Source organism: Colobus angolensis, unplaced genomic scaffold (genome assembly GCF_000951035.1).
Source record: "Colobus angolensis palliatus isolate OR3802 unplaced genomic scaffold, Cang.pa_1.0 Scaffold29, whole genome shotgun sequence".
Classification (NCBI taxonomy): domain Eukaryota; kingdom Metazoa; phylum Chordata; class Mammalia; order Primates; family Cercopithecidae; genus Colobus; species Colobus angolensis.
This window is the reverse complement of record NW_012116154.1, coordinates 7,368,265-7,380,088: the sequence shown is the minus strand read 5'-3', so window position 1 is coordinate 7,380,088 and position 11,824 is coordinate 7,368,265. Positions and strand designations below refer to the sequence as shown.

Genomic DNA, 11,824 nt, shown 5'->3' with positions numbered 1-11,824 from the left:
ACTGCGAAATCTCTGCTGTTTATTCTCTCTTAAAAAATCATCTCAACTTGAGCAAAGACTAGATTTTCAACTTTTTGTCCTGTGTACAGATTCTTTAAATGCATCCAGAAAAAGAGCAGCTATAAAATATTAGCCCATGTCTTTAATGTTCCTAGTTCTTCAGAATCTGGCCACCCCATTCCTCATTTCAGCAACAGGCTTTACAGAGAGTTTATTTTTGATTTTATTTTTTATTTTATTTCCCATAGTTTCTAGCTTTCAGTGAAATCACTGTTCTTCTTCAAGCTACTTCATTATGCCATGATTCATTCATTCAATATATGTTTCAGTAGTGAATATGAGATAAGGTACAAGCACTATTTTACATTCTGGCAATACAGTGGTTAATCTAAGACTTTGCATTTGCAGTGTTATATTCTAGTGGAAGTAGATCATTAAAGTATATACTAATAAATATATCAATTATTGGGTGGTGATAAGCCCAATGAAGTAAGAAGAGAAAAGGGATAGAAGGTAATGATGCCACTTCATATGGCATGCTCAGATATTATCTGCCTGACAAGGAGACAGTCAAGGTGGTCTACTTGAAGTTAACAGAGTGATATATGTACATGTCTGAAAAGACTGATGGCCAACAGAAGAAACACTTAAGTGAAAAGTTCTAAGGCCTTTTCGTGCCCAGTGATGCTGAGGAACAGTATGCTTATAGCAAAGTGAGTGAGGCAGAGTGTTTAAAAAATAGCAGGTGGTACATTGGAACAATCATTTCCAATTTGTATTTATATTTAAATACATTTTAAATATTTATATTCATAAATGCAACATGACTTACATTGATAAAGCCATTTCATTTTAACTTAACTAAAATAGAAAGCTATTAGGAGAAGAGACATAATCTTTTATTTTAGAAGTTCTCTCTCTCTTTTCCTTCCTTCCACGTAGTAGCATGCAATTAGGGGACAAGTTGAATATCTTTTGCATAATTCAGGAAATATATAATTAAGGGCAGAGTGTAAAAGTGTGGCCTCTTGAGCTAGATTTCCTGTGTTTGAATGCCAGCTTTGCCAATCATTAGATGAATAATGCTGCTTAGTATCTCTGTACCTGAGTCCTAAACAAGGAAAGGCTGAGGAGCAAGTAAAGAGTTTTAGATATATTTGAGATGCTAGTTGTACATTCAAGTGGAAATTTAAATTACAGTCTGGAATTCAATGAATTGATTCAGACTGAAGTTAAACATATGGGTAGCACAGAAGATGTACTGTATGCAAAGTTATGAAATTTGATGTGTTCCTCTAGGAGTTAGGCTACCCAGTAAAGGATCTGAGAAGACTGATTTGTGAGGAAAGAGGAAAACAAGATACTATTATTCTAGAGACCAATACTAGAATTGTTACAAAAGGAGAGTGCTTAACTGTGTAAAATGTCATAGATGGTGATAGGTCAATATGATGACTGAACACTGATCATTACAGTCATGAATAAGGTTGCTCTGACCTTGCCAGGAGCAGTTTTTGAAGAGTAATGGGAAACAAAAGGCTGAATAAAGTTTCAGAGAAAGAATGGGAGGTTAAAAAGAGAAGGCAGCAAGTTAGACAACTGTAATGAAGAGTCTTGCTGCAAACAGGAGCAGACAAATGAAGCAATAGTAGAGGGGAAGACGAGATCCTCCTCAGTGAGATATAAATGCTACTTCTATCTGATGAAGGTTGTTGTTAAGCCAATCAACAGGCTGTAAAATCATGGTTTGGGTCAGCTGGGTTGATTGAAGTGAATTTTTGTGTCTCTGTAGTTTAGCGTTTTGGTTGATAGCTCAGTCGTTTAACTGAGAAGCTCTCTTGGTTTTTCTTTGAAAGGTTCAGCAACATTCTTTATCAGATGTTATGAAAGACTGGGCATCTTTGCTCTGTTGGAAGAGTGGCTCTTCATATGAAAACCTGAGTCTTTACAAGCAGACCCCAACAGTAATTTTGCTGAGCCACAATTTTGAATTTTTATGCTATATTATTTTAGTGTCCATGTTATTTAGCTAGCTGACTTTTAAGTAGTTACATCTCAACATGTCATTCTTTTCCTCCATATGGTTACTATAACTTTGATGTGATGTCAGAAAGTTATTCTGAGATTTGGAGCAACAACAGCACAAGGATTAATTCTTTCAAGTACCAGAGGGTATTCTGCACATCGTATATCAATATTAACAAATTAACACAAAAACGTGACGTATTACTTTACTAAGGTTGCCATAACAAAATACCACATACTGGGTGGCTTAAACAACAGAAATTTATTTTCTCATAGTTTTAGAGGCTGGAAGTCCAAGATCAAGATGTCAGTAGGTTTGTTTTTTTCTAAGGCCTTTCTCTTCACTTTGCAGATGGCTGCATTTTCCTTGTGTTCACACGTGGCCTTTCTTCTGTGGCTGGGCATCCCCAGTGTCTCTCTGTATGTCCTAATTTCCTCTTATGTCACCAGTCAGAATGGATTAGGGCTTGCCCTAATAACTTCATTTTAACTCAATCACCTCTGTGAAGGACCTACCTCCAAATATTGTCACATTCTAAGGTACTAGGAATTAGGATTTCAACATATGATTTTTGGAGGAAGACATCTCAGCCCATAACTTGTGGTAATCTGCTTTATTAGTGCATAACATATGTTTTAAAGGATGAAGAAAAAATTGCTAGAGGCAGCTTTTTAATTTTTTTAAAGAATTTTATTTTAATTTTTACGGGTACATAGTAGGTGTATACACTTATGGGGTACATGAGATGTTTTGATACAGGGATGCAATGTCGACTAGTCACTTCATGAAAAATGGGTTATCCATTCCCTCAAGTATTTATATTTTGTGTTAAAGAATCCAGTTATACTCTTTTAGTTATTTTAAAATGTACAATTAAACTGACAATAGGCACCCTGTCCCTGTTGTGCTATCAAATGCTAGGTCTCATTGATTCTTTTTATTCTTTTGTATCCATTAATCATTCTTATCTCGCCCCCAACCCCCATCCCACGACCCTTCCCAGCCCCCGGTTGCCATCCTTCTGCACTTTACCTCAATGGATTCCATTGTTTTGTTTTTAGATCCCACAAATAAATAACAGGTGGTGTTTGTCTTTCTGTGCCTGGCTCATTTCACTTAGAATATTGACCTCCAGTTCCATACATATTGCAAATAACAGAATCTCATTCTTTTTTATGGATGAATTGCACTCCATTGTGTAGAAGTCCACATTTTCTTTATTGATTCATGTGTTGATGAAGACTTAGGTTGCTTCCATATTTTGGCTATTGTGGATAGTGCTCCATATTTTGGCTATTGTGGATAGTGCTCCATATTTTGGCTATTGTGGATAGTGCTGCAACAAACACGGGAGTGCTGCTATCTCTTAGATATACTGATTTCCTTTCTTTGGGGTACATATCCAGCAGTGGGATTGTTGGATCATATGGTAGTTCTACTTTCAGTTTCTTGAGGAACCTCCAATTGTTCTCCATAGTAATTGTACTTACATTCCCACCAAGAAGGTTCCCTTTTCTCCACAATCTCACCAGGATTTATGATTGCCTGTTTTGAGGGTATAAACAATTTTCACTTAGGTGAGATGATTTCTGATTGTAGTTTTGATTTGCATTTTTCTGACAATTTATGTTGAGCACCTTTTCATCTTCCTGTTTCCCGTTTGTCTTCTTTTAAGAAATGTCTATTCAAATCTTTTGCCAACTTTTAAACAAATTATTAGATTTTTTTTCCTATAGAGTTGTTGAGCTTCTTATTTATTCTGGTTATTAATCCCTTGACAGATGGATAGCTTGCAAATTCTTTTTTTGCTCTTCTCTGGATTGTTTCTTCACTTTGTTGGTTGTTCTTTTTGCTATGCAGAAGTTTTTAACCTGATGTGATCCCCATTTGTCCATTTTTGCTTTGGTTGCCTGTGCTTGTGGGGATATGACTCAAGAAATTTTTGACCAGTCCACTGTTCTAAAATGTTTCCTCAATGCACCATGCTGCTGCTGCTAGGAGTTTGGGGAGGAATTGTGTTGATTCAAGGCAGTTTTTCTTACCACTTCAGTGCCTCTTTCAGTGATATGAAGTTAAAACCAGGTACTGTGAGAGCTCATCTGATTTTTGGTTCATGTGAAGTTTGTTTTCTGTGTGGATAGTTGTTATTAGGTTGGTGTTCTTTCGTGAAGGACAACTGAAAGAGCCTTCTATTTCATCATCTTGATCGGCCTGCTAGAAGCAGTTCTGAAAACCATTAGGGTCAACTAAGATCAAATGAGAGCTAGGAGGACTAATATATTAATAACTAATATTTATTGTACCTCTAGTCTACTACTACATATGTATCTATTTCATATACCTGGCTCATAATTTATGTGTATGTGTGTATAAAATAGTTGTTGAAAAAAGTCAACAAGTTAATTAACATTCCTGCTTCTCAGATGAGGACATTTGGGCTCTGAACTTTGACTCATAAAAAGGGTTAAATCTGCAGAGGTATCTCAATTATTAAAACCTTTACATTCAGCATATAGTGGCTATGGCAGAGAAGGGGGAATACAATGTAATTTATAACATTTTAAATAAAAGAATGTTAAAATAATTATACAACTTAAAAGCATAAACTTTAGCTATCTGGTTCATTTCTGTGCTTTGCATTTCCTGATCATTAGAAATCAATGTGATGATAGTACACATGACAGAAAAATGGTCACATTTCACAAATAATTCTGTCTTAACTAATTGGTAACAGTGAAACAGTAGAAAAACTAACATAACTAACTCCATTTTTTGTGTAAGAGGTCTTTACCCATTCCTGTTCATAGGCTAATTTTAGAGCACTGAGAAAAAATTCAAAGAAAACAGTCATGTAGTTTTCTTAACTAACTCTGCAATTATAGTATGTAAACAGCTATGTTTTGTTAAAGATTTGCAGAAGCAAACACCACATGTTCTCACTCACAGGTGGGAATTGAATAACAAGAACACTTGGATACAGGGTGGGGAACATCACACATCAGGGCCTGTCGGGAGAGCCTGGGGGAGGGATAGGATTAGGAGAAATACTTAATGTAAATGACGAGTTAATGGGTACAACATGACACATGTATACCTATGTAACAAACTTGCATGTTGTGCACATGTACCCTAGAACTTAAAGTATGATAATAATAATAAAAAAGATTTGCAGAAGTATTGTGATCTGACCACGGACGAAGCAGCTCCAGCTGCCTCAAACTCTTCACTAGTTCCCAAATGTCTGCAGTTGTGGTCACCTCTTGATCCCAAACCCTTCCTCTTCCTGCTACCCTAAATATAAAAACAGCTTGAAATTTGTAATGACTTAAAATGGTACTTTAGAACACCAGTCATCCATCTTCTTGGTTTGCTGGCTTTCCAAAAGAAAGTTGCCTTCCTTGTTCCACCTCCTTAACTTACTGGCAGTTGTGAGGCAAGCAAAATGAGTTTGGGGGTTGATTACAAGTTCATTTGAGTAAGGAAGAATATGTAAGCCTTTGTGCAAATTTTGTTGAGATGGTGAAAGTTTTAATCTTCTTCCTAAAGTGATTATTAAAACTTTAAAAAGATGCAAATATCTGCATGCTACAACCTGTTCAAATAAATTTGATGCATTTTAAAAATTGCTTTTGCATTACAGTTTTTGAATTAAAAATAATGCAATTCAGCAGCTAATATAGTTATGTTCATAAGTCACATTTTTGCTTCAATTATTTTTGCTTGGTTTTGAGTTCTCAGTGACACTTTGATGAATCATCAGGTAATGATTTGTTTAGAACTCAACTACTTAAAAACCACGTCTAATTAATTTTAGGGCTACAGAAATAAAATTCAGAGTGACTTTGAGCACTTTGTTTTTTTTTTTTTTTTTTTTCCCCAGTGACTAAGCCTTCATTATTGCAAGCTTGAGTCCCAACATCAGGTCTGCTCTGGTTGTGGAGGAATTCTCCTCCTGGGAAGTGGAAATAAGCCACCTCTGACCCTATCACCTCCTGTTCCCAGCCACACCCAAAGTCTCAACACAGGTTCTGGGCTGGGGGAGAGGAAAACCACAGTGGCCTAGCCAGAGGCAGGGGCCACGGTGGGATTTCAGAAAGTCCTCTTGATGGAAGTGGACTCCTGTCCCTGCAGGTAGTGAATGGTGTGGCAGGATTTGTTGGCCCAGTTTGAGCCCAGGGATACTACTTGGTTAAGTGGATGGTGAGATTGAAGGGTAGCCCTAGTCCTACAGCTCAGGTGGGCTGCCCTGGCTGTGGGTACACTCTGGGGTGGAGGGTCCCACAGGAATATGTGCAACCTGGTCCGCTGTGGGGAGGGACAGGTCAGGATAGGAGCCCTGGTGCCCCCAGACCCTGGTTTGCTATCTCTGGAATTCTGCAGGCTGAAGCCCACGGACAGAGGACAGAGGTAGATGCAGTCACAGGGCATGGGCCCAGGCCCTTCACAGGCTCCCCACCTCTTGGGTCCCTGCCTCTGCACAGAAGGAAGGAGAGGAGCCACCGCAAAGGAGAGAAAAGACATTGGGGAAGGCAGAGATACGATAACAGAAAGGGTAGAGATGATGAGGAAGGAGACAAGGGGAGGATAAGAAGCAGGTAAAGGGAGATGAGGAGTCTACGAGCACACAATAGAAGTGGGAGGCGGCTGTGAGAAGGCAGCGAGCTGGAGAGGGAGAAGGGAGAAGTCCTCTGGGAGAAGAAAGGGAGGGAAAGAAGGGCCAGGCAAGAGAGCCCTCAGAGTTGAGGTCCCCAGACTTGGGCTGGGCCTAGCAAGATGTGAGTTCCAATGACTTCTTCAGCCTCTTCTTCAGGTCCAGTAGGAAGTTCTAGCACCTTTTACACACGGGCTTCATGTCAAACTCCACAAAGTTGATCTTCAGAGTAAGCCTGCTCTTGCAGGTGGAGCAGGAGAAGCAGTTCACACACATCAGGCCTTGTTGAGGACCAACACCATGTCACCCTTGACTTCATGGCTGCAGCTGTAGCAGATGTTCCAAAAAGCTGGCTGTAGAGGATCTCAAAGTAGGCCAGGCCCTTCTTCTCATAGTGCCAGAGCTCCAGGAATGGCTTCTCACACTCAGGGCAAAAAGCTCTGCATGCCACCACTCTTTGCCCAGTGTATTCACTATGTGACCCTTGATGGGCTGGCTGCAGTCCCTAAAAATAGGGAGAGCATCTTGTAAATGCAGGGCAGGCAGTAGAGTTCACCCTTCAGCTCACGGGCCTCACCAGTCAGCTCCTTCCTACAGTGGATGCAGCTGAAGTGGCCTGGGTGTCAGGCACTGTTTCTGAACATGAGGGGCTGCTCATGAATGACCAAGTGGCACTGCTGAGGTGCCAGACACTTGTGCCAGGCCCTCGGCCTTCTCGTGGTGTGGCAAGGCTGGCAGAGATGCCCATAAACCAGGGGTGGTACTCTGCATCTTGTAGGGATGTGGCTGGTCAGCAGCCTCATCAATACAGGCCACAGAGCCTGTAATTGTGCCTGGTTCTCAGCAAGTGGGCCTTTAAATAAATAAAGCTACTTATATTGACCTGTTTGGAAAAACAATACGACCAGTTTGAAGTACATATTAAATTCAAATTTTTTTTGAAAGGAAAGAAAGCTAATCTATTTGATCTATTTTTCACAGTAACAACCTTCAAGTTCTGAAAATAATAAAGTCACATTCTAGTAGACTTGTAAAACAATTTTAATGTTTACTCAAAATAAATGAGATGTCATCATTAGCCCTTATCTTACACTTGAAAAATGGAGACAACTGTTCAGAATAGAAAGGGAAACAGCTATTAGAGTTTAAGCTCAAGTTTCAAGAAAAATTCAGATAAGGCAGGTAAAAATTCTAGATACTTTTCCACTGTCCAGCATCACCAAACATTAACTTCCACATACCTTTTATTTCATAAAAATATAAATATTTATTAGAAATAGTATGTTTAAGATTAGTTTTTCTTTCTAAATAACATGATTTCTTGCTTTAAAGGAAGATTCCCTAATAGTGCCACCTATTTCATAAACTGTCCTGCAGTTTTGTGCTTTTTAAAAATTCTAATTTACTTTGATTTAAAGAATAAATATCTCATACCCATGGTGAACTATTTTATCACCCCAAAATACAAATGATCTGTATTTTACAATGAAGAAATTCATAGCATTTACCACCACATCACTGTACCATGATTGGACTGACTGAAGTATGGGCCTGTGTATATAGATTGAAGAGTAAAAAGGAAATGCTAAAAAAAAAAAGGCTTAGCTACATAAAATAATGTTTAATATCAAAACTCAGCAAACATAATCCAATTTTAAAGAAATTGATGAAAAATGCTTCCCCTAACATGAACTATGATTAGATAGTACTGTCTGTCAGGAAAATCACCAATTCAGTAGCTGATCTTTATGTGGAAACAAAAATAGGGCTTTGTCCTTATTCACAAGTACAGGGAAGAGACCACTCCTTTATTAAAAACAAAAAACAAAAACCAAAAAACACCTAGATTAAATGTGAACAAGTAGCCCCAAATGTACAGTAAACCACCAACTACCCCCTGGCTCCATAATGGCCATAATATTGTATTCTTCCAGTTATTTCTGAGAATTCAAAGAAAAACATTATAATCTTACTTAAAATAATAATAAAAATTGTAAAAATCAAACAGAACAACAGGACCTTGCGGTGATGAATTTTGTTCGTACCAAAAGTATAGTCAAAAATTCTATTAAAAAAAAAAAATGCTTGCACACAACGACAGTGCAATCAGCATCCAGGCCAGGTCCTGTGTACACAACCTCTCCAATGCAGTGTAAGTTTCCTTTTAGCAGCCACCAACAATGAGCTCAAACGTAGTGAATCTATAATGTGGCTGGTTTTCTAACACTATAAATATTAATAAGAGTGGCTAGTGCTATTATTTACATCTGTTGGCCGAATATTACTCTTGGGAAATAAACCCTGGACTCTTTTCTTAACAAGTGGCTTCTCATTGACAAGTTCTGGTCATTAGTGAACTTGAATGAATCCTAGCTCATTTCCTTGTTTTGCAGGACATTTAACTCCTTGCTTCTTTTAAAAGCTCCAGTGTTTTTTAGGCAACCACGACAATAAATTCTCCCCCCTTTTTCAATTTACTTCCCTTCTTTTCCCTAAGGTAGACCCTCTGTAAACCTAAAAACATATGGTAATTTAATATACAAGGTTTCTCAAAGTGCAAAATATGTTACAGATAGTTTCTTAGACTTCATTTAAACATAGCATTTTATACAATACAGTACAGTTTGAGATTTCTGCTCATAAATTATACCACTTAACAGATAACTACTTTAAAAGGGCTGACCACCTAAGTAACCCATTGTCTTCTTACACAAAGTTAATACAATGGAACTTTACAAGCTTTGTTCAGACCAAAATAAAGTTAATCTTACACTTAATCACATATATACATATTTTTAAATGCTCCTTAAGTGCCTAAGTATAGATAGACAAATTTGCCTATCAATAGGCAAATTCTTATGAATTATCTTATAGTTCAGTTTCAGATTTACACATAAAGATTGCATACAATACTTAAAAAAATAATCTGGGGAGCACTTCATTTTATTTGCTACTTCAAAATCTGCTCATCCTGTAATTCTCTTGGAAGGGTTCTTGACCGCTGTAGAACCACATTAAGTTCTTCAATTACCCTTGATGGTAACTTATGATCAGAGTCCAAAGTAGCCTTGCTATTCCTGTCCTCAGTCTTCCTCAATGTCTTTAGTCCTTTATGGCCTTTTGGTTGCCCAAGTGGGGCTTCAGGCTCTGTGTCCTCCAGGCAGTTGAAACTCCGATGTTTTCGGGTTCGATTTCGAAGTTTATCGTCCTTGTGCTCCAGGCAGTGGGCCACCATGGAAGCTCTCTCCTTTAAGCTCGAGTCCACGGACTCTTTATCACACTTTTCAATGAGCCGCAGCCTTTCAAGTTCTGCTCTTGCACTCTAAAAATAAAATAAAATGTCTCACAGGGAAGCAAGATTTGGCACAATTTAGGTTTAGAAAGTGCAATCCACATAAAAGTTGATGCTTCCTATAAAAGAGCTCATTTCTATGACTTAGGTCCTAACTTTACTTCGATAAAAGTGGCATGTCTTAATTTATATACTAATCTTAGAGCTACAAAATCAACTACAGACAGTCCCTGGCTTACAATGCTTCGATACGATTTTTTGACTTTACAATGGTGCAAAACAAATATGCATTAAGGAGAAAGCATACTTCAAATTTTGAATTTTGATCTTTTCTCCAGTTAGCGATGCGTGGTAGGTGACACTCCCTGGTGACGCTGGGCAGTGGCAGTGAGCTGCAGCTCCCAGTCAGCCATGGACTCAGGAGGGTGAATAACTGATATGGTGTGCTGTGTTGCCAGATGATTCTGCCCAGCTGGAGGCTAATATAAATATTCTGAGCACGTTTAAACTAGGCTAGGCTAAGCTACAACATTCCATAGGTTAGTTGTATTTAACGTATTTTTTATTTTATGTATTTTCACCTTATGGTGAGTTTATTGGTATGTAACCCCATCATAAGTTGAGAAACATCTGCAAAATGCAATCCATGGAAATTCATTTTAACATGCATTCAACATACCACTTCAAAGAAGTCTTTTGGGTTACTCAAATTTAATCTCACTTCATACTTACCTCTTCTAACTCACTCCTGCTTAGATGTATCTAGCAAGATTTCTGTTTCTTTTTCCCTTTTGTTTAATTAGTTCACTGAAGTGTGAACTTTGTATACACATAGGAAATTATCAATAAATATTTTTGAATGAGTAAATGAAGAAAAGTTTAAACAGTTTCCAGTATATAACAATGTTCTATTTTCTTTTCTATTATCCTTAATTGCAGTAGATCCAAACATAAATTTATAACAGAAAATTCAAGTGGAATAAAAATATTTTCATGAATAATAATGTACAAATAATTTTGAAATTTGGAACTTTCTGGTAAGATTCTGATTATACATCTTAAGTTATACACATTTTTCCTACTCTGAAATTTATTGGAAGAAATGTTTAATATCTAGCTTAATTCCAAAGTCTCATTAGAATATGTTAAAATACTAAGAAAAAGAGTAGTGATGGTTGAACAACAATGTAAATGCAACCAATGCCACTGAATTGTATGTGTTTTTAAATAAAGTAGAAAATTTCACGATATATTTATTTTATCACAAATGAAGTAAAAACCAACAAGACAGGGTTTATAAACAAACTTTAATCTTGTTAAAAAGTTTCACTTGGCATCCATTACTTGGGAAAAATTAAGAATAAATATAGAGAGGTTTTATATGTCAGAGTAACAGTTCTCATTATCTTTCAACCATCAGCATAAAAACTTTGGGGCTCTCTTAAACACAGAATTTAGGGGCCAAGTAATAGCATCCATAATGCTGAAATTTGAAGAACACTACTGATATGGTTTGCATCTGTATGCCCACCCAAATCTCACGTTCAAATGTAATCCAGTGTTAGAGGTGGGGCCTGATAGGAGGTGACTGAATCATGGCGGTGGGGTTTTAATGAGTGGTTTAGTACCAAGTCTTACATGGCTTGAACAGAAGCAAGAGAGAGAGGGGAAAGGTGCTACACACTTTTAAAGGACCAGATCTCAAGATAACTCACTCAGGAGAACAGTACAGAGGGAATGGTACTAAACCACTCATTAAAACCCCACCCCTAGGGCTGGGCGCCGTGGCTCAAGCCTGTAATCCCAGCACTTTGGGAGGCCGAGACGGGTGGATCACGAGGTCAGGAGATCAAGA

At 37.8% G+C, this 11,824-nt stretch overlaps 1 protein-coding gene and 1 pseudogene across 1 annotated transcript in view; both read right to left on the bottom strand.

The window, feature by feature from the left end:
• Nucleotides 1–6,467: 6,467 nt before the first annotated feature.
• Nucleotides 6,468–7,480, bottom strand: LOC105516816 (annotated as a pseudogene).
• A 218-nt stretch (nt 7,481–7,698) lies between these two features.
• Nucleotides 7,699–11,824, bottom strand: part of ARAP2 (ArfGAP with RhoGAP domain, ankyrin repeat and PH domain 2) — a 165,170-nt gene continuing 161,044 nt past the window's right edge. Inside the window, exon 32 of the mRNA XM_011949140.1 lies at nt 7,699–9,999. Within this exon, the coding sequence (XP_011804530.1) occupies nt 9,628–9,999 (372 nt within the window). The 3' untranslated portion in view covers nt 7,699–9,627. The remainder of the gene's footprint in view (nt 10,000–11,824) is intronic.